Source organism: Dendrobates tinctorius, unplaced genomic scaffold (assembly GCF_039654945.1).
Source record: "Dendrobates tinctorius isolate UK_male_01 unplaced genomic scaffold, ASM3965494v1 ptg000058l, whole genome shotgun sequence".
Classification (NCBI taxonomy): domain Eukaryota; kingdom Metazoa; phylum Chordata; class Amphibia; order Anura; family Dendrobatidae; genus Dendrobates; species Dendrobates tinctorius.
The window spans coordinates 1,943,733-1,967,033 of NW_027361726.1; the positions used below are offsets into that span (position 1 = coordinate 1,943,733).

At 40.9% G+C, this 23,301-nt stretch overlaps 1 protein-coding gene across 1 annotated transcript in view; it reads left to right on the forward strand.

The window, feature by feature from the left end:
• GCH1 (GTP cyclohydrolase 1) overlaps positions 1-23,301 on the forward strand; it is a 48,157-nt gene that overhangs the window by 15,246 nt on the left and 9,610 nt on the right. Inside the window, exons 3-4 of the mRNA XM_073577935.1 lie at positions 8,451-8,560; positions 12,107-12,162. Of these exons, the coding sequence (XP_073434036.1) occupies positions 8,451-8,560; positions 12,107-12,162 (166 nt within the window). The remainder of the gene's footprint in view (positions 1-8,450; positions 8,561-12,106; positions 12,163-23,301) is intronic.

Genomic DNA, 23,301 nt, shown 5'->3' on the forward strand with positions numbered 1-23,301 from the left:
AATCCGCTTAAAAACGGCTTAAAAGAAGCTTCCCATTCATTTTAATGCATTTTGCACTTTTTATGCATATTGATGTGTTTTTTTCCGCTAAAAAAACGCTTTGCGGTAAAAAGTGCAGCATGCTCATTAGTTCCGCAGATTTTTCCGCATTTCTGGCTATTTCTATGGGTGTGTGCACACGCTGCGGATTCTGCTGCGGTGTACAGTACGATTATTCCCTATGGGAAATGGAAACCGCAGTGCAGATGCTGTGGAATTTTCCGCGCAGATTGTCTGCGGTTTCTAAACCGCAGAAAGAATTGACATGTCAAATCGTTCTGCGGACACCACAGCGGTTTCCTATCTCCACCATTGTGGAGATGGTGAAACCGCAGGGCCAAACCGCAGGATAATTTATCTGCGGATTTTGCAAAAAAAAAAAAAACGTGCGTTTTTTGCGCAAAAAACGCTCGGAAAACGCGCAGAAAAAACGTCCGGTTTTTATGCAGAAATTTTCTGCATACGTGTGCACATAGGTTAATAGTAAACTGTAAAAAGGAAGCAACATATTACTACTTACTACTGTTCCCTACAGATCAGATGTACAAGAATATAACTACTATAATACTGCCCCAGTGTACAAGAATATAACTACTATAATACTGCCCCATATATACAAGAATATAACTACTATAATACTGCCCCAGTGTACAAGAATATAACTACTATAATACTGCCCCAGTGTACAAGAATATAACTACTATAATACTGCCCCATATATACAAGAATATAACTACTATAATACTGCCCCAGTGTACAAGAATATAACTACTATAATACTGCCCCTATGTACAAAAATATAACTACTATAATACTGCCCCTATGTACAAGAATATAACTACTATAATACTGCTCCTATGTACTAGAATATAACTACTATAATACTGCCCCTATGTACAAGAATATAACTACTATAATACTGCCCCATATATGCAAGAATATAACTACTATAATACTGCTCCTATGTACTAGAATATAACTACTATAATACTGCTCCTGTGTACAAGAATATAACTACTATAATACTGCCCCTATGTACAAGAATATAACTACTATAATACTGCCCCAGTGTACAAGAATATAACTACTATAATACTGCCCCTATGTACAAGAATATAACTACTATAATACTGCCCCTACGTACAAGAATATAACTACAATAATACTGCTCCCTATGTACAAGAATATAACTACTATAATACTGCTCCTATGTACAAGAATATAACTACTATAATACTGCTCCTGTGTACAAGAATATACCTACTATAATACCGCCCCTATGTACAAGAATATAACTACTATAATAAGGCCCCTATGTACAAGAATATAACTACTTTAATACTGCCTCCATGTACAAGAATATAACTACTATAATACTTCTCCTATGTACAAGAATATAACTACTAAAATATTGCCCCCTGTGTACAAGAATATAACTACTATAATACTGCTCCTATGTACTAGATTATAACTACTATAATACTGCTCCTATGTACAGGAATATAACTACTATAATAAGGTCCCTATGTACAAGAATATAACTACTATAATACTGCTCCTGTGTACAAGAATATAAATACTATAATACTGCCCCTACGTACAAGAATATAACTACTATAATACTGCCCCTATGTACAAGAATATAACTGCTATGATACTGCTCCTATGTACAAGAATATAACTACTATAATACTGCTCCCTATGTACAAGAATATAACTACTATAATACTGCTCCTGTGTACAAGAATATACCTACTATAATACTGCCCCTATGTACAAGAATATAACTACTATAATACTGCTCCCTATGTACAAGAATATAACTACTATAATAATGCTCCTGTGTACAAGAATATACCTACTATAATACTGCCCCCTATGTACAAGAATATAACTACTATAATACTGTCCCCTATGTACAAGAATATAAATACTATAATACTGCTCCTGTGTACAAGAATATACCTACTATAATACTGCCCCCTATGTACAAGAATATAACTACTATAATACTGTCACCTATGTACAAGAATATAAATACTATAATACTGCCCCTATGTACAAGAATATAACTACTATAATACTGCCCCTATGTACAAGAATATAACTACTATAATACTGCTCCCAATGTACAAGAATATAACTACTATAATACTGCTCCTGTGTACAAAAATATACCTACTATAATACTGCCCCTATGTACAAGAATATAACTGCTATAATACTGCTCCTATGTACAAGAATATACCTACTATAATACTGCCCCTATGTACAAGAATATAACTACTATAATACTGCCCCTATGTACAAGAATATAACTACTATAATACTGTCCCCTATGTACAAGGATATAACTACTATAATACTGCCCCTATGTACAAGAATATAACTACTATAATACTGCCCCTATGTACAAGAATATAACTACTATAATACTGCTCCTATGTACATGAATATAACTACTTTAATACTGCCTCCATGTACAAGAATATAACTACTATAATACTTCTCCTATGTACAAGAATATAACTACTAAAATATTGCCCCCCTGTGTACAAGAATATAACTACTATAATACTGCTCCTACGTACAAGAATATAACTACTATAATACTGCCCCTATGTACAAGAATATAACTACTATAATACTTCTCCTATGTACAAGAATATAACTACTAAAATATTGCCCCCCTGTGTACAAGAATATAAATACTATAATACTGCCCCATACGTACAAGAATATAACTACTATAATACTGCCCCTATGTACAAGAATATAACTGCTATGATACTGCTCCTATGTACAAGAATATAACTACTATAATACTGCTCCCTATGTACAAGAATATAACTACTATAATACTGCTCCTGTGTACAAGAATATACCTACTATAATACTGCCCCTATGTACAAGAATATAACTACTATAATACAGCTCCCTATGTACAAGAATATAACTACTATAATAATGCTCTTGTGTACAAGAATATACCTACTATAATACTGCCCCCTATGTACAAGAATATAACTACTATAATACTGTCCCCTATGTACAAGAATATAAATACTATAATACTGCTCCTGTGTACAAGAATATACCTACTATAATACTGCCCCCTATGTACAAGAATATAACTACTATAATACTGTCACCTATGTACAAGAATATAAATACTATAATACTGCCCCTATGTACAAGAATATAACTACTATAATACTGCCCCTATGTACAAGAATATAACTACTATAATACTGCTCCCAATGTACAAGAATATAACTACTATAATACTGCTCCTGTGTACAAAAATATACCTACTATAATACTGCCCCTATGTACAAGAATATAACTGCTATAATACTGCTCCTATGTACAAGAATATACCTACTATAATACTGCCCCTATGTACAAGAATATAACTACTATAATACTGCCCCTATGTACAAGAATATAACTACTATAATACTGTCCCCTATGTACAAGGATATAACTACTATAATACTGCCCCTATGTACAAGAATATAACTACTATAATACTGCCCCTATGTACAAGAATATAACTACTATAATACTGCTCCTATGTACATGAATATAACTACTTTAATACTGCCTCCATGTACAAGAATATAACTACTATAATACTTCTCCTATGTACAAGAATATAACTACTAAAATATTGCCCCCCTGTGTACAAGAATATAACTACTATAATACTGCTCCTATGTACTAGAATATAACTACTATAATACTGCTCCTATGTACAAGAATATAACTACTATAATACTGCCTCCTATGTACAAGAATATGACTACTATAATACTTCCCCTTATACACAAGAATATAACTACAATAATACTGCTCCTATATACGGGAATATAACTACTATAATACTGCTCCTATGTACAAGAATATAACTACTATAATACTGCCCCTATGTACAGGAATATAACTACTATAATACTGCCTCCATGTACAAGAATATAACTACTATAATACTGCCCCAGTGTACAAGAATATAACTACTATAATACTGCCCCATATATACAAGAATATAACTACTATAATACTGCCCCAGTGTACAAGAATATAACTACTATAATACTGCCCCTATGTACAAGAATATAACTACTATAATACTGCCCCAGTGTACAAGAATATAACTACTATAATACTGCCCCTATGTACAAGAATATAACTACTATAATACTGCCCCTATGTACAAGAATATAACTACTATAATACTGCTCCCTATGTACAAGAATATAACTACTATAATACTGCCCCTATGTACAAGAATATAACTACTATAATACTGCTCCTGTGTACAAGAATATACCTACTATATTACCGCCCCTATGTACAAGAATATAACTACTATAATAAGGCCCCTATGTACAAGAATATAACTACTTTAATACTGCCTCCATGTACAAGAATATACAGTGCCTACAAGTAGTATTCAACCCCCTGCAGATTTAGCAGGTTTACACATTCGGAATTAACTTGGCATTGTGACATTTGGACTGTAGATCAGCCTGGAAGTGTGAAATGCACTGCAGCAAAAAAGAATGTTATTTCTTTGTTTAATTTTTTTTTAAATTGTGAAAAGTTTATTCAGAGGGTCATTTATTATTCAACCCCTCAAACCACCAGAATTCTGTTTGGTTCCCCTAAAGTATTAAGAAGTATTTCAGGCACAAAGAACAATGAGCTTCACATGTTTGGATTAATTATCTCTTTTTCCAGCCTTTTCTGACTATTTAAGACCCTCCCCAAACTTGTGAACAGCACTCATACATGGTCAACATGGGAAAGGCAAAGGAACATTCCAAGGCCATCAGAGACAAGATCGTGGAGGGTCACAAGGCTGGCAAGGGGTACAAAACCCTTTCCAAGGAGTTGGGCCTACCTGTCTCCACTGTTGGGAGCATCATCCGGAAGTGGAAGGCTTATGGAACTACTGTTAGCCTTCCACGGCCTGGACAGCCTTTGAAAGTTTCCTCCCGTGCCGAGGCCAGGCTTGTCCGAAGAGTCAAGGCTAACCCAAGGACAACAAGGAAGGAGCTCCGGGAAGATCTCATGGCAGTGGGGACATTGGTTTCAGTCAATACCATAAGTAACGTACTCCACCGCAATGGTCTCCGTTCCAGACGAGCCCGTAAGGTACCTTTACTTTCAAAGCGTCATGTCAAGGCTCGTCTACAGTTTGCTCATGATCACTTGGAGGACTCTGAGACTGACTGGTTCAAGGTTCTCTGGTCTGATGAGACCAAGATCGAGATCTTTGGTGCCAACCACACACGTGACGTTTGGAGACTGGATGGCACTGCATACGACCCCAAGAATACCATCCCTACAGTCAAGCATGGTGGTGGCAGCATCATGCTGTGGGGCTGTTTCTCAGCCAAGGGGCCTGGCCATCTGGTCCGCATCCATGGGAAGATGGATAGCACGGCCTACCTGGAGATATTGGCCAAGAACCTCCGCTCCTCCATCAAGGATCTTAAGATGGGTCGTCATTTCATCTTCCAACAAGACAACGACCCAAAGCACACAGCCAAGAAAACCAAGGCCTGGTTCAAGAGGCAAAAAATCAAGGTGTTGGAGTGGCCTAGTCAGTCTCCTGACCTTAACCCAATTGAAAACTTGTGGAAGGAGCTCAAGATTAAAGTCCACATGAGACACCCAAAGAACCTAGATAACTTGGAGAAGATCTGCATGGAGGAGTGGGCCAAGATAACTCCAGAGACCTGTGCCGGCCTGATCAGGTCTTATAAAAGACGATTATTAGCTGTAATTGCAAACAAGGGTTATTCCACAAAATATTAAACCTAGGGGTTGAATAATAATTGACCCACACTTGTATGTTTAAAATTTCTTAAAATTTAACTGAGCAACATAACTTTTTGGTTTGTAAGATTTATGCATCTGTTAATAAATCCTGCTCTTGTGTGAAGTTTGAAGGCTCTAACTTATTTGCATCTTATCAAACCTGCTAAATCTGCAGGGGGTTGAATACTACTTGTAGGCACTGTAACTACTATAATACTTCTCCTATGTACAAGAATATAACTACTAAAATATTGCCCCCTGGGTACAAGAATATAACTACTATAATACTGCTCCTATGTACTATATTATAACTACTATAATACTGCTCCTATGTACAAGAATATAACTACTATAATACTGCCTCCTATGTACAAGAATATAACTACTATAATAAGGCCCCTATGTACAAGAATATAACTACTATAATACTGCTCCTGTGTACAAGAATATAAATACTATAATACTGCCCCTACGTACAAGAATATAACTACTATAATACTGCCCCTATGTACAAGAATATAACTGCTATGATACTGCTCCTATGTACAAGAATATAACTACTATAATACTGCTCCCTATGTACAAGAATATAACTACTATAATACTGCTCCTGTGTACAAGAATATACCTACTATAATACTGCCCCTATGTACAAGAATATAACTACTATAATACTGCTCCCTATGTACAAGAATATAACTACTATAATAATGCTCCTGTGTACAAGAATATACCTACTATAATACTGCCCCCTATGTACAAGAATATAACTACTATAATACTGTCCCCTATGTACAAGAATATAAATACTATAATACTGCTCCTGTGTACAAGAATATACCTACTATAATACTGCCCCCTATGTACAAGAATATAACTACTATAATACTGTCACCTATGTACAAGAATATAAATACTATTATACTGCCCCTATGTACAAGAATATAACTACTATAATACTGCCCCTATGTACAAGAATATAACTACTATAATACTGCTCCCAAAGTACAAGAATATAACTACAATAATACTGCTCCTGTGTACAAAAATATAACTACTATAATACTGCTCCCTATGTACAAGAATATAACTACTATAATACTGCTCCAGTGTACAAGAATATACCTACTATAATACTGCCCCCTATGTACAAGATTATAACTACTATAATACTGTCCCCTATGTACAAGAATATAAATACTATAATACTGCTCCTGTGTACAAGAATATACCTACTATAATACTGCCCCCTATGTACAAGAATATAACTGCTATAATACTGCTCCTATGTACAAGAATATACCTACTATAATACTGCCCCTATGTACAAGAATATAACTACTATAATACTGCCCCTATGTACAAGAATATAACTACTATAATACTGTCCCCTATGTACAAGGATATAACTACTATAATACTGCCCCTATGTACAAGAATATAACTACTATAATACTGCCCCTATGTACAAGAATATAACTACTATAATACTGCCCCTATGTACAAGAATATAACTACTATAATACTGCTCCTATGTACATGAATATAACTACTTTAATACTGCCTCCATGTACAAGAATATAACTACTATAATACTTCTCCTATGTACAAGAATATAACTACTAAAATATTGCCCCCCTGTGTACAAGAATATAACTACTATAATACTGCTCCTATGTACAAGAATATAACTACTATAATACTGCCTCCTATGTACAAGAATATGACTACTATAATACTTCCCCTTATACACAAGAATATAACTACAATAATACTGCTCCTATATACAGGAATATAACTACTATAATACTGCTCCCTATGTATAAGAATATAACTACTATAATACTGCTACTATGTACAAGAATATATCTACTATAATACTGCCCCTATGTACAAGAATATAACTACTATAATACTGCCCCTATGTACAAGAATATAACTACTATAATACTGCCCCTATGTACAAGAATATAACTACTGTAATACTGCCCCTATTTACAAGAATATAACTACTATAATACTGCCCCTATGTACAAGAATATAGCTACTATAATACTGCTACTATGTACAAGAATATAAATACTGTAATACTGCCCCTATGTACAAGAATATAACTACTATAATACTGCTTCTATGTACAAGAATATAACTACTGTAATACTGCCCCTATGTACAAGAATATAATACTGTCCTCTATGTACAAGAATATAACTACTATAATACTTCTCCTATGTACAAGAATATAACTACTATAATACTGCTCCTATATAAAAGAATATAACTACTCTAATACTGCCCCTATGTACAAGAATATAATTACTATAATACTGTCCTCTATGTACAAAAATATAACTACTATAAAACTGCCCCTATGTACTAGAATATAACTACTATAATTCTGCTCCTATGTACAAGAATATAACTACTGTAACACTGCCTCTATGTAACAATGTGTTTTATTTGCTATCTGCAGAATTCTGTAAGATAAATAAGATCTATTGTTATTACTTAATTTTTAACATTCCATTTTTATTGCACATTTATTTTCATTTTTCACTATCCAAAGATGTTTTGTTTTCCAGATGTATTGAATGACGCCATCTTTGATGAAGACCACGATGAGATGGTGATCGTAAAGGACATCGACATGTTTTCCATGTGCGAACATCATCTGGTTCCTTTCATTGGAAAGGTACGACTGTGATGCTTGTATTGCTGAATCATTTTCCAATATATAAAGCACTTGGAGCTCCATTTGTGTGATATAGCGAGCTAAATCTCCATCACGGTATTAAATTCTTCAGTTCTACAGCCAGTAGGGGGCGCTGACTGCCTACAACTTTAATATTGAACTGATTAATACAATGGTATTTATCATGCTCTCTTTAGTGGTGGCATGTTGCAAATCATCTCTGTTTATGCACTGAATATGGAGCTCTATATCGGGATCATTGACAGCTATAAGCAGTGTCGGCTCCAGGAGTTCATGAGCCACGGGTGAAAGCGTCTCTTTGGCCCCTTTAACACATGTCACAATTCATGATGCACAGATATGGCAGAGATATAGAGAAATATAGGTATACAATGCCAAAGATTTCACTTACTTCTTACATTACATGAGTGATAGCTCAGAAACCAGACAGTATAGTCCTCCATACAGTATTTGAAGCACCACATAGTGCTTCATACAGAATAATGAGCCTCATATAGATATCTTTACAGTATTATTGGCACCACATATAGCGCTCCATATAGAATAATGAGCCCCATATATAATGCTCCATACAGAATAATGAGCCCCGTATATTGCTCCATATAGAATAATGAGCCCCATATATTGCTCCATATAGTATAATGTGCCCCATATATTGCTTCATACAATATAATGAGCCCCATATATTGCTCTATACAGAATAAAGAGCCCCATATATTGCTCCATATAGTATAATGAACCCCATATATTGCTCCATACAGAATAATGAGCCCCATATACTGATCCATATAGTATAATGAGTCCCATATCTGATCCATACACAATGGGCCCCATATATTGTTCCATGCAGTATATGATGGGCCCCATATATTGCTCCATACAGAATGAGCCCCATATAGTTCTCCATACAGTATAATGCGCTCCATATGATGCTCCATACAATATAAGATGGGCACTATATAATGCTTCAGTATGTAATGGGCTCCATATATAATGGGCCCCATTCAATGCACTATAAGTAACTGGCCCCATAAGATGCTCCAAACATTAAAAATAAATGAAATCCTCCCCTCTCTTCGCGGCCACTGCTCTGCTCCGGACTCCTCAGTGTCGCTGTCTTCCGGCTCTCTGCACTGTGATTGCTTAGGCAGGGGGCGCACAGAAGTGATGTCATCGCACCCTCTGACCTGAACGTCACAGTCAGGAGATGCAGAAGACGCCACAGCGGAAAAATGGGGAGAAGTAAATATTACAAGTGCCAGGGCCCTGAGCAGGCAGGGGAGCCTCTTGCGGGTGGGTGTGCTGGGTGCTGATGCCTGTTCTGCTATAAGTGATAATGAAAAGAAAGCACAAAAAGTGCACTCTGCCTAGTGCAGGACCTGCAGGTGCAGTGTATAGGGGTGTGTTTCCACGGTCAGGATTTGCTGCGGATTGGACACTGCATACATTAGCAGCGTCCAGATGTTACAGCATAGTGGAGGGGATTCTATGAAATCCCATCTCCACCATGCGTACAAAGACACAGGTGGCATCCCTGCGTATACGCACATGCGGCACGTCTTTCTAGACCGCAGCATGTCTATTTATCTTGCTGAGACGCTCAGTCTCCGCAAGATAAATAGCACCGTTCTATGTATAGGATGCGGTGATTCCGCATGTGTTCAATGAATACATGCAGAATCACCGCTCGTACAAAAGGGGGCAGCGCTTTGGGCGGAGCGGAAATCCGCTGCGTTCAAAGGGCTGACAATCCTGACCGTGGACACATACCCTTAAGGCTCATTCACACGTCAGTATTTGGTCAGTATTTTGCATCAGTGTTTGTATGCCAAAGCCAGGAATGGAACTTACCAAGAAAAAAAATATAATTGAAAGACTGATGTCTGTTCTTTGTTTTGGAGACATTCCTGGTTTTGGCATACAAATACTGATGAAATACTGATCAAAAATACTGATGTGTGAAAGAGGCCTAAGGCCGGGGTCACACTAACCAACGCAAAATACGGTCCGTAGTCTACATGCGTAATACGGATGAATGACCCCTAAATAGTGCTCCGTATGTCATCCGTAAGCAAGGTGTGGTTGCGTATTTTGCGCATGTCTGCATCCGTATGTAATCCGTATGGTGAGATTTTCTCGCCGCCTTGCAAAATGGACATATAATGGAGCCCTATGACAGGGTTTATAACAGAAACGAAATAATAGATATAGACACATAGAATGCATATATATATCTATATATATCTATATATATACTGTATATACCCACAAGTCATTGAGATAAACATATATATATATATACATATTTATATTTCACAGAGTTCTTCATAGCAGAATAGCCGCTAATTCAATTGTCGACTTCTATCAAATCCTTCCCCAACCCGACATGAAATAACACATGGTTTACATTCAGTAAACCATTTCATTTCATGTTTTTTTTTATATGTCCCTGACTAATAATTAGATGTGGGTTTGTGTGCAAAATTTGGGAGTTGTAGTTGTTATTTTAAGGGGTTAATTCGTTGTTAAAAATTGTGTGGGCTTCCCTTTGCCCTGTAGCGGTGGCGAATGGGTTAATCTAACAAAGGGTTAATGTAACCTTACAATCGAATGGTGACATTAACCCTTTGTTAGATTAACCCACTCGCCAACAATATAGGGCAATGGGAAGCCCACGCATTTTTTAACAATGAATTAACCCCTTAAAATAACAACTACAACTCCCAAATTTTGCACACAAACCCACATCTAATTATTAGTCAGGGACATATAAAAAAAACTTGAAATGAAATGGTTTACTGAATGTAAACCATGTGTCATTTCATGTTGGGTTGGGGAATGATTTGATAGAAGCCGGCAATTGAATTAGCGGCTATTCTGCTATGAAGAACTCTGTGAAATATATATATATATATATATATAAGTTTATCTCAATGACATGTATGTGTGTATATATATATATATATATATATATATATATATACACACATGTATTCTATGTGTCTATATCTATTCTTTCTTTCTTTCTTAAACCTGTCAGTGTGAGTTTACGGTATAGCGCACTGAATTGCCGGCTTTTCTAAAAGACACCGGGTGCGTATTTCTCGCAAGTCACACATCTGGTCCGTGTGTAATGCGTATTTTTTGTGCACCCATAGACTTGCATTGGCGTATTACGGGCGTAGTACGCTGACAATCGCAGCATGCTGCGATTGGCACGGACCGTAGAATACGCCCGAGAAATATACGGCTGTTGGGAGCTGCCCCATAGAGAATAATTTGTCCATGTGTAATGCGTGCTTTTAACGCCTCTCACTCGTCCGTATTCCTCGCCAGTGTGACCCCGGCCTTACACAGCGATTCTCAATCAGATCCCTGCAGGCTCTGTAGTTTTCCTTTAACAAGTTCACAATATGGAATTGTTGTTTAAGCAATTCCCCAGAGATTGCATTCCTGTCCCAGTCACCACATATACTGTATGTGTCTATGAATCCAATCTCCTGCTTGGGTTTCCTCTTTTTTCAGGTGCACATAGGGTACCTCCCAAACAAACAAGTGCTGGGGCTCAGTAAGCTGGCGAGGTGAGTTCACATCCAGTGTTCATTGATTTTTTTTTTTGCAGACATATAATCAAAAAAGAAAAACAAAAAAAAGACTCATCAGAGCGCTCTCATCTGAGACAGCTCTAGTCATTCATCAATATAATGGACAGTCCCTGACTAAGGCTGGGGTCACACTTGTGAGAAACTCGCACGAGTCTCGCATCTCAATACCCGGCACTGCCACCTGCACTCGGGACCAGAGTGTGTGGCTGTATGTATTTCTATGCAGCTGAGTGCTCCGGTCCAAGTGCCGGTGGCAGTGCCGGGTATTGAGATGCGAGACTCGTGCGAGTTTCTCACAAGTGTGACCCTGGCCTAATGAAGAGTAGGGTCCATGTGACACACAATGAGATACCACAGGAGCGGACGTAATAATTACGCCCTATTCCTCATTACTATGCCCTGATCTAAGGGCAGTTTCACACGTCCAGATAATTCCGGTACCGGAGCTATCCGTGTCCGTGTGCATACATATGCCATCCGTGTGCAATCCGTATGTCCGTGTGTCCCATCCGTGTGCTGTCCGTATGCTGTCCGTGTCCGTGCTTTTGAAAAATTATTTTCAATGTTCACCCTTTGACTTTTAAAAACGCACACGGACAACACACGGACAGCATCCGTGTGCGGTACGTGTTTACACGGATCCATTGACTTGTATGGGTCCGTGTGATCCGTGCTGTTGCACAAAAACGGACATGTCAGCGTGTTTTGCACACGGACACACGGTCCATGAAAACACGCTGACATCTGCATAGACATATTCATTCGAATGTGTCTACGTGTGTCAGTGTCTCCGGTACGTGAGAAAACTGTCACTACACGTACCGGAGCCACTGACGTGTGAAACTGCCCTAAAGAGTAGTAGGAGTGCAGAGTAATAATGGTTGGATGCAGTATTCACAGTCCTGCTAACAATAAACTAATATATTCATAGTCATTAGATTAGTAATAATCAGACAGGAGTCGGATAATAGCAATAAAAAAATAGCAATAATAATTGCATTGTTCATAATAGTAATCAGAAAAGGAGCAGAAATGTGGTAGTCATAAGAGTATTAGTAATAGCAATAAATCATAGTAATAATAATAGTAATAATAAGCACTGCACATAAGTCACAATAATACCGGCAGTATTAGTATTAGTAATAAGCACTGCACATAATAGTCACAATAATACCGGCAGTATTAGTATTAGTAATAAGCACTGCACATAATAGTCACAATAATACCAGCAGTATTAGTATTAGTAATAAGCACTGCAAATAATCGTCACAATAACACCAGCAGTATCAGTAATAATAGTAATTAACACTACAAATAATAGTCACAATAATACCAGCAGTATTGGTAATAGCAATAAGCATTGCAAATAATAGTCATAATAATACCAACAGTATTAGTAATAGTAATAAGCACTGCAAATAATAGTCACAATAATACCAGCAGTATCAGTAATAATAGTAATTAACACTACAAATAATAGTCACAATAATACCATCATGGTAAGATGCTGAGGGAGTACCTTGCAGACCGTACCAGCATCCTCCATGATTCCTTTGTGCCTTATAATTATTGGGTATCCAAGCTGGACACATGGTATGAACTGGCTTTCTACGCCTCGGAGGTTTTGGCAAACAAAATTTCAAGGGCAGTGAACATATAATTATAGGTGGCCCTGACCCATGGTGACCACCCCATAACATGCACTAGCTGTGGAATAACTCCCAATAACTTGTATACAAAACCACTTGGAGTAAAGACATCCACCAAAAGGAATAATTAAAATAGTTTTATTCTCAAAGACTCATAATTTTAAACAAGAAGCACATAAAGACGGGTCACATAATTATAGAGCTCCATATGATGAAGAATTCAGGTGCAGAAAAACACACATGCAGCGATACTAATAGCAATGGAGTAAATAGTATATAATGGATATATAGATATAAATAAAGTGCCAGTGCTTCAAGTCTTAATCTAAGATATCCAAGACATCCCACAGAGTGACCCCCTCTCAGTAATATTCCGTCACAGCATAATAGCTCAAAGTCTCAACTTGGAGGCCACATAATAGAAACCATTCAAAATCGCTTACCCATAGCTGATAAGTATGTCACACGTGTAGCCCCTACGCGCGTTTCGCGTGGGCTTCGTCAGGGGGTTTTGGCCTGCCCTCCCGATAGTGGGTCGCCCTCCCAGGGCTGTGGGATACTCGGTACCGGGCCGGTGTCAGGGGAATGTGTCACAGCAGCGGTGACCCGGTCCGTGGCCCTGGGCGCCCAAGCAATGGGAGATGTAGTTAATGGTAGAATAGTTTATATGGATAGTTCGTGACGCCACCCGTGGTGTTTGGCAAATAAGATGTTGAGCCAACGCTGCATGCAGATCTACCGGGACTGATGGAGTGGTGCAGCAAAGATGGTGTAGCTCCCCATAGGTGGAGCTGTAGTCCCAGGGCAGTGTGGGTGCAATGGATGAGGAGAGGCGCAGAATGGTATAGATGCTGGTACCCAGATGTAGAGGTGCTGAAGGTGTTAGCGGCGAATTAATGGAGGACACCAGGGCTTGCAGTTTCAAAGCTTTACTCACAGTTCGTGGTACCCACAGGTGCCTGCCTCTGTGCCGTGTCCTCCGGGGTAGAGACTCAATCAACCTCCCGGGCAAGTCAGGGTTCTCCTCTCCAACATGTGCCTTTCCTGAACGACTCCTCTATTGCGCCTTTAGTGTGAAGAGCTCCAGTACCGTGGTTACTCTCAAGTTCCTCCTGTCAGATGTTCTTAACAACTCTACTTGTATGACAGACAGCTGTAGCCTCTATCGGGGACTCCTCTCAGAGTCCTGGCTCTCTAATCGGTTGCTGTTGTGTCCCAAGTCTTGGATGGGAGTAGTGCATTTACAGCCAACTACTCCACCGGTGTCTGCTGCAGAACCATAAGTGTCCATACAACCTCGGAGACCGGGTCCCGACCTTGCGCTGAGAACCTATAGGCATGGTTCCTCTTCCAACCCACAACTCCTCTCTGTTCTCCTACTCCTTCGTTCTGCGCTGTTCCTTCTCTTTCTCATGGAAGCTTAGGTTGCAGGTCTATGTCTTTCTCCTTCTCTCTCTTTCCCGTGCCAGCTGGCTCAGATCACTGAGGCAGCTGCAGCACTCTTTCTAAACTGAACTCAAACTGAACTCAAAACTAACTTCAGCACTGAACTCCTTCTCGCCTGACCTCCCGTCAGACTGACCTACAATTCTCAACTTTCCCTCTCTTTTATACTAACTCCACCCACCTCCCAGCATATCTCATGTTACGAAGCAGGGTTCCACGAAGGATGCTCTGCTACCCCCAGCCTGAAGCTGCTAGGTGGACCTACTGAACTATCCTGTGTGTGGGATGCAGGTGTTGGAGTGTGGAAAGGAGTTCCCAACTTACCTAGGCAGTGGGGCACTACACCTTAGGAGAAGGTGCAGTACCTCTGTGGCGACTGAGCCTCAGGGGCACCACATACCCCCCCATTAAACACAGCACGTCCGCGGGCTGCAAGATAACAAAGCAGACAGCAAAGAAACATACAAAAAATTTGTAATGCATAACAATCTTTTCTTATACTAATCTTCCTAGTATAGGAGGTACTCATCTTGAACGTTGCAAACAGTTCTATCTTAAATCCTATCTAAAATTTTTAATTCTAAGTGCAATTCTCAATTCAAAGTGCTATTCTCTGTAACACATTTTCTCTCATTTTCTTCTCTAGTACACATTTATTTTTCTACTTTCACTGTCTCTTCTAGACGCAAGACACTGACCGCAAGTACTTGGTCTGTCACCTGTCTACTTTCAATTCTTTATTCACATCACTCATCTCTAGATCAGACATTCCTAATTCTTTTATAAAAGCCATTTCTCAGTTACTAATACTCTTATAAACACATTATCAAATACTTCACAGTAAAACATTCAACAGTTATTCTTGTAAGTGCTGGACACCGCTCCCAGCCGGGATCTCTTGCAGTGTCCTTTGAGGTAGACATCTTCGAAAAGTGTCCATGCAAAAACATTATCTTCGCAAAGTGTCTTTTTTATGTAAAACCAAGAAAGGGCACCTAAAGAGGCGCAACTATTTACAATAAAAGTTTTTGGATCACTCCAAGTTCATGATCGCTAGTTCAAATTGGGAAAACGCTGCCAATCAAAAACAGGGCAACAAAAGTGCTACCGGAAAAACATGATAGCAAAACAAGGCACAACTGGTGCAAACAAACTCCTGGGTAACGAGATTTGAAAAGTATTTCTTAATTGTGGTCCCCTCCTGGGGTTCTGGAAGAACTGGAACTGCTACCAGATTCAAAGTAGTCGTTGGCAATTCTTAAGTACTCCTCTTCCCACGGTGTCAAGCCAGGGATCTTTAGTTTGGACTGCCGAACTGGAGGTGATGCAAGAGCAGCCTGGTTCCTAGGATCAGATACCTGAGCAGTCTGAGTGGCAACGGTGGGTGGAAGGGCAGCAACAGGTCTCTTTGGCTTGTACCTTTCAATAAACTCCTCCGGAATACGGCGAATATTCAGGGCGTACCACCTCCGGAGTCCCTCATGCCGGGTGAAGGTCACATACTCCCCAGGCTGCAGGTCTCTATCAGGATGTTCCCTCCTCAGATGGGGCTCCACGTCCTGCCGGTTAAAGGACAGGTCGCTGATTCTTTTGGGATCCGCAATAAATCCGAACCCCTTCTCTCGGTTTACATTCAGCACCTGCCCCCATCCAACTGCATCCCGGGGACCATGATGCCCAGCCCAGGCCCTCTCCTTCCGGGCCAGATCCGGGCCCAGCACAGCCTTCTTTCTCTGCTCTCTCTCCCTGTATTCCACTGCCAGCTGTCGAATGGTGTCCCGACATCCTGCCCAACTCTCTTCTTCCTCCTGCTCTTCCCGGGACCTGCTCTCACTAGCATCCCGGTCCCAGACCAGATCCAGGACGACCTGGCCAGCCGCTGCAACTGCGGTACACCCCAGGGCCTTCCCAGGTGGAGGAACATCTGACATACCTGGGGCCTCCTGGCAGTGCGGCCTCTGCTCCGGTGCAGGTGGTGATGGAGCGGATGGTGGCTCTGGATCCGCAGGGGTCTCTGCGGGGACCTGTGCAGCCGCGTCAGGCCCGGGCAGGAGCTCCGCTTCCACTCCCGGGTCCTCCGGTAACTTCCTCGGGCAAGCGGCACTCAGCCACACAGTCAGGGTAGAGGTGTAGATCAGCGCTGGCCGGGGGCAGTCCGGTGCAGCAGCGGCGGGTACCGATGGAGAGGGTACCGCAGGGGTAGGCCCCGCCGGGACGCGCTGCCCTCTCAGCCCCTCCAAGGCTTCCTTCCTCAGTTGCAGACTGGCTGTCAATTCAGCTATTTCAGCTTCTAGTTGCTGGTGGTTCATTCTGGAGTTCGGGTTGGAGCCGTCAGCCATGGCGCCAGGGAGATCCGCTTCCCCGCGCTCTGCAGGCCTCCTTCCCTCACTCTCCAAAATGGCGTTCTGGCGTTCTTGTTCCTGCCTCAGCCCCTTTCCCGCCACTGGCTTCTTCTGCCCTCCTTCCGGGGGCGGCGTCTTCTTCCAGCGCCTCCATACCAAGCCAGTATACGAACCCCTCGGGGGGTGGGCCATGTCGTTGTCACATAGTAATTCAGGCAGGGAAGGCCCAATACTCTTCGCAGTCTTTTCTTAGGACCTCCCATCTCTTCACGCCCTTCTTCTCCGTGCCAGCGGCCATTTCTAATGTCCATTTTACAGTCTATTAAATCAGGTCTTCTGCACATTTTCAAAAGCACAAAGTCTCACAAATTTCAGGCGCACAGAACCCGATGGCATTGGGTCTCGTCATCCTGTTCGTGACGCCAAAATTGGGTCCCCCTCCCAGGGCTGTGGGGTACTCGGTACCGGGCCGGTGTCAGGGGAATGTGTCACAGCAGCGGTGACCCGGTCCGTGGCCCTGGGCGCCCAAGCAATGGGAGATGTAGTTAATGGTAGAATAGTTTATATGGATAGTTCGTGATGCCACCCGTGGTGTTTGGCAAATAAGATGTTGAGCCAACGCTGCATGCAGATCCACTGGGACTGATGGTGTGGTGCAGCAAAGATGGTATAGCTCCCCACAGGTGGAGCTATAGTCCCAGGGCAGTGTGGGTGCAATGGATGAGGAGAGGCGCAGAATGGTATAGATGCTGGTATAGATGCTGGTACCCAGATGTAGCGGTGCTGAAGGTGTTGGCGGCAAATTAATGGAAGACACCAGGGCTTGCAGTTTCAAAGCTTTACTCACAGTTCGTGGTACCCACTGGTGCCTGCCTCCGTGCCGTGTCCTCCGGGGTAGAGACTCAATCAACCTCCCGGGCAAATCAGGGTTCTCCTCTCCAACACTCCGCCAACATGTGCCTTTCCTGAACGACTCCTCTATTGCGCCTTTAGTGTGAAGAGCTCCAGTACCGTGGTTACTCTCAAGTTCCTCCTGTCAGATGTACAACTCTGCTTGTATGACAGACAGGTGTAGCCTCTATCGGGAACTCCTCTCAGAGTCCTTGCTCTCTAATTGGTTGCTGGTGTGTCCCAAGTCTTGGATGGGAGTAGTGCATTTACAGCCAACTACTCCACCGGTGTCTGCTGCAGAACCATAAGTGTCTATACAACCTCAGGGACCAGGCCCCAGCCTTGCGCTGAGAACCTATAGGCAGGGTTCCTCTTCCAACCCACAACTCCTCTCTGTTCTCCTAGTCCTTCGTTCCGCGCTGTTCCTTCTCTTTTTTATGGAAGCTTAGGTTGCAGTTCTATGTCTTTCTCCTTCTCTTCTCTTTCCTGTGCCAGCTGGCTCAGATCACTGAGGCAGTTGCAGCACTCTTTCTAAACTGAACTCAAACTGAACTCAAAACTAACTTCAGAACTGAACTCCTTCTCGCCTGACCTCCTGTCAGACTGACCTACAATTCTCAACTTTCCCTCTCTTTTATACTAACTCCACCCACCTCCCAGCACATCTCATGTTACGAAGCAGGGTTCCACGAAGGATGCTCTGCTACCCCCAGCCTGAAGCTGCTAGGTGGACCTACTGAACTATCCTGTGTGTGGGATGCAGGTGCTGGAGTGTGGAAAGGAGTTCCCAACTTACCTAGGCAGTGGGGCACTACACCTTAGGAGAAGGTGCAGTACCTCTGTGGCGACTGAGCCTCAGGGGCGCCACAATAGCATTTTGTCAGATCGAGTTTTTAGTGCCGCTGGTGGAATTATAACAGATAAGCTCATCTGCCTGTCAAATGAAAATGCTGACAGGCTGACTCATAAAAATGAACAAGGGCTGGATTGGGCCAGACTTCTCAACACCACCGAATGATAGCAGTGTAACAAACTCAAATCCACCTCTTCACACCCACGCATGGTTATACTCTTCCTGATTTTGGCTATTTGCTGTTGTCCTCCTCTTTCTCCTTATCCTCAACCTCCACCACCATATCACCAGGGTGACTATGGTCTGTACCCAAAAAAATGGTTTACAGTATGTTTATGTATACCCCCCAGGGGTAAATGTCAGCCCATACACTTACTGCATGGCATTACAAATATAGGAGACCCGCTCCTTTCTAATGGGAACCTTTTTTATGAGGCCCTCCTCCACGTCTCTTCCAAAGAGCATTGGAGTGGCTCTAAATTTTTGGCAGCCCTTGTATTCACTGCATAGGCAAACATTATGGAAGAACCGCTTCCTAATAATGGGAACATTTTTTCATGAGGCCCTCCTGTACGTCTCTTCAAAGAGGCATTGGGGTGCGTCTAAATTTATAGCAGCTCTTGCATTCACTGCATAGGCAAACAGTATGGGAATCCCACTTCCTAATAATGGGAATATTGTTTTCAGGATTTCAGGAACCCCTCCTGTACGTCTCTTCAAAGGGGTATTGGGGTGCGTCTACATTTTTGGCAGCTCTTGCATTAACTGCATAGGCAAACAGTATGAGAGACCCACCTCCTAATAATGGGAACCTTGTTTTCAGGAGGCCTTCCTGTACATCTTGTCTAATTTTTGGCAGCCCTGCCACTCTCTGCATAGGCAATAACAGTAAAGGAGGCCCACTGTTTAATAATAGGAACAACAAAGCATAGCTGGCTGATGGCTCTCTAAGAATACGGAGGGCCGGATGCTGACCCTTTAAGAATAGTAAAGGCCGCCTGATTGCCCTATAAAAATAGGCTTTGTGACTTTCAGAGCCCAAGTGGTGGAGGTACATTTTATTTTTGGGGTTATTTATTTTGCCTTACATACAAATCATTACTCTGCAAAGGATGTGCCGTAACATATTTCCCAGGAAAATCAATTTTGGTTTCGTTTTTGTATGTTTTAGTGCTCACATGTAAAAGTGGCGTAATACTCTGATAACATTGTTCACAGCTGTGACCTGGGAGTCAGAAATGCTTCCATGGGTCTTCCCCATGATGTTCCCATGTCATTTGAGCACTGTTCCCATCAATTTCCGCAATTTCTAGTCTCTCTGCAGACGGCTTGTTGCTCGCGTCAAGCACCCAAGCATTCCAATTTGCATAACATTTCCTCATCGTCCCCGTGATAGGATATGAACAGTTTTGCAAAGCAAAAAACAGAGAAAATCAAGCCCCCTGACACTGATCCATCACTGAGGACATAATTCCCACCATAAATGACATTAATATCTATTGTGCTTAATGGGGGGGCATATTTCTGGATTGGGGTACTTGGAGACATGTCCCATAGATCCTGATTAATCCCGGAGTGATCTGCGATTTGTCCTCTGAGGGTTTAACCCTTGGAGCAGGGGGCTTTATCCCTATATGAATTTTCGTTAACATTTCCCTAAGGCGAATTAAGCAAATAATCGGTTACAATCCAATGTAGCAAATAGTCAGCTGTATGCAGTTTTAGTTCTATGGGGATTCTCAACATATCACTGCAAAAAAAGACTGACTGCAAGCAGAGATCTTGAAAGAAAACAGAGGAAACTCTGAGCCTTCTGGAAGTGAACAACCCATGCAAATTCGTTGGGCAACTTACTAAATAACTAAGACAATGTAAGTAGCAAGGAGTGGATATCAAAAGGAAGGGAGTGAAGCATACCTGCAGGATTTGACTACACATGGTTTGGTTGTAGTTTGTTACTATGGAAACACATAACTTTGCATGGAAGCTGTATGCATACAACAGTAAGGGATTGTTTGCCAAGTCCCTCCATTTTTTTTTTATGTCCTAAAACAATAAAAAATAGTATCACACCGTTTGAGCCAATCTATGTAAAAAGGGATTTGTCTGCCCTGTTTCTTCTTATTAAATGTATCTGCTAGCCTTATAGCTACAAGCCTCTGTGGGATTAAATGTCAGATTTCATTAGAAAAAGTCTACACTGGGTGAGTTCCTTATCTCCTTCTCGCCTTTAACTCACCCAGTGTAGACTTTTTCCAATGAAATCTGACATTTAATCCCACAGAGGCTTGTAGCTATAAGGCTAGCAGATACATTTAATAAGAAGAAACAGGGCAGACAAATCCCTTTTTACATAGATTGGCTCAAACGGTGTGATACTATTTTTTATTGTTTTAGGACATAAAAAAAAATGGAGGGACTTGGCAAACAGATTTGTAAAAAAAATCCCTTACTGTTGTATGCATACAGCTTCCATGCAAAGTTATGTGTTTCCATAGTAACAAACTACAACCAAACCATGTGTAGTGAAATCCTGCAGGTATGCTTCACTCCCTTCCTTTTGATATCCACTCCTTGCTACTTACATTGTCTTAGTTATTTAGTAAGTTGCCCAACGAATTTGCATGGGTTGTTCACTTCCAGAAGGCTCAGAGTTTCCTCTGTTTTCTTTCAAGATCCCTGCTTGCAGTCAGTCTTTTTTTGCAGTGATATGTTGAGAATCCCCATAGAACTAAAACTGCATACAGCTGACTGTTTGCTGCAATTGTATCTCTGGGGATCTGTGACATAAAACATATGTCCACAGTTCTCTCTCCTAAACTGATACTTTGGTACAATGTATCAGTGCAGGTAAAAATTATGAGATTAATGAGGCAACTGTCTGTAGTGGGTCCCCACCTCTGGGTGTAAACATCAATGTTCCCATTCACTATCAGCAAGTAGAGATACTAAGAATCGTGAGAAATTAAACCACAAAGTATAGCAGAAAGTTGCAAAACTTTTCAATATACACTGATAAAGCTTTAAACAGATGGATAAATGATATTGACAATATGGAATTACTGTACTGGGACCCGATGTTTGGTTGTATTGGATTTCTCTAGTTATTCTGTTTATACACTAAAATATACGTAATTACATGCAGCAGAGCCAGAAACAACAGAATGGATCCTCAGAGGTGGGGCTGTCATATCTTTATGTACATACTCTAATACATACTTAGACTACATGCAGCAGAGGCAGACACCACAGTATGGATCCTCATGGGTGGGACTAACATCTGTTTATTTACATACTCTATATACTTCGACTACATGCAGCAGAGACAAACACTACAGCATGGATCCTCATGGGTGGGGCTAAGTAATCTGTGTATTTACATACTCTAAAACATAATTATAATAAATGCAGCAGAGCCAGACACCACAGCATGGATCCTCATGGGTGGGGCTAAGTAATCTGTGTATTTACATACTCTAAAATATAATTATAATAAATGCAGCAGAGCCAGACACCACAGCATGGATCCTCATGGGTGGGGCTAAGTAATCTCTTTATTTACATACGCTTAAATATACTTAGATTACATGCAGCCAAGCCAGACACCACAGCATGGATCCTAATGGGTGAGGCTAAGTAATCTGTTTGTTTACATGCTGTAAAATATATTTGTATTACGTGCATCAGACACCACAGCATGGATCTTTATGGGTGAGGCTAAGTAATCTGTTTATTTACATTCTCTAAATTACAGTATATTTATATTACATGCAGCAGACACCACAGCATGGATCCTCATGGGTGGGGCTAAGCCATGTTATTTCTCCAGATGTACTACAATATTGGCAAACAGGACTTGATTTACCATCAGGATTTGAGATAAGTGTAAGTGCTGGAAAAGGTTATGCAGCACCATTCGGTGCTATTTTGAGAA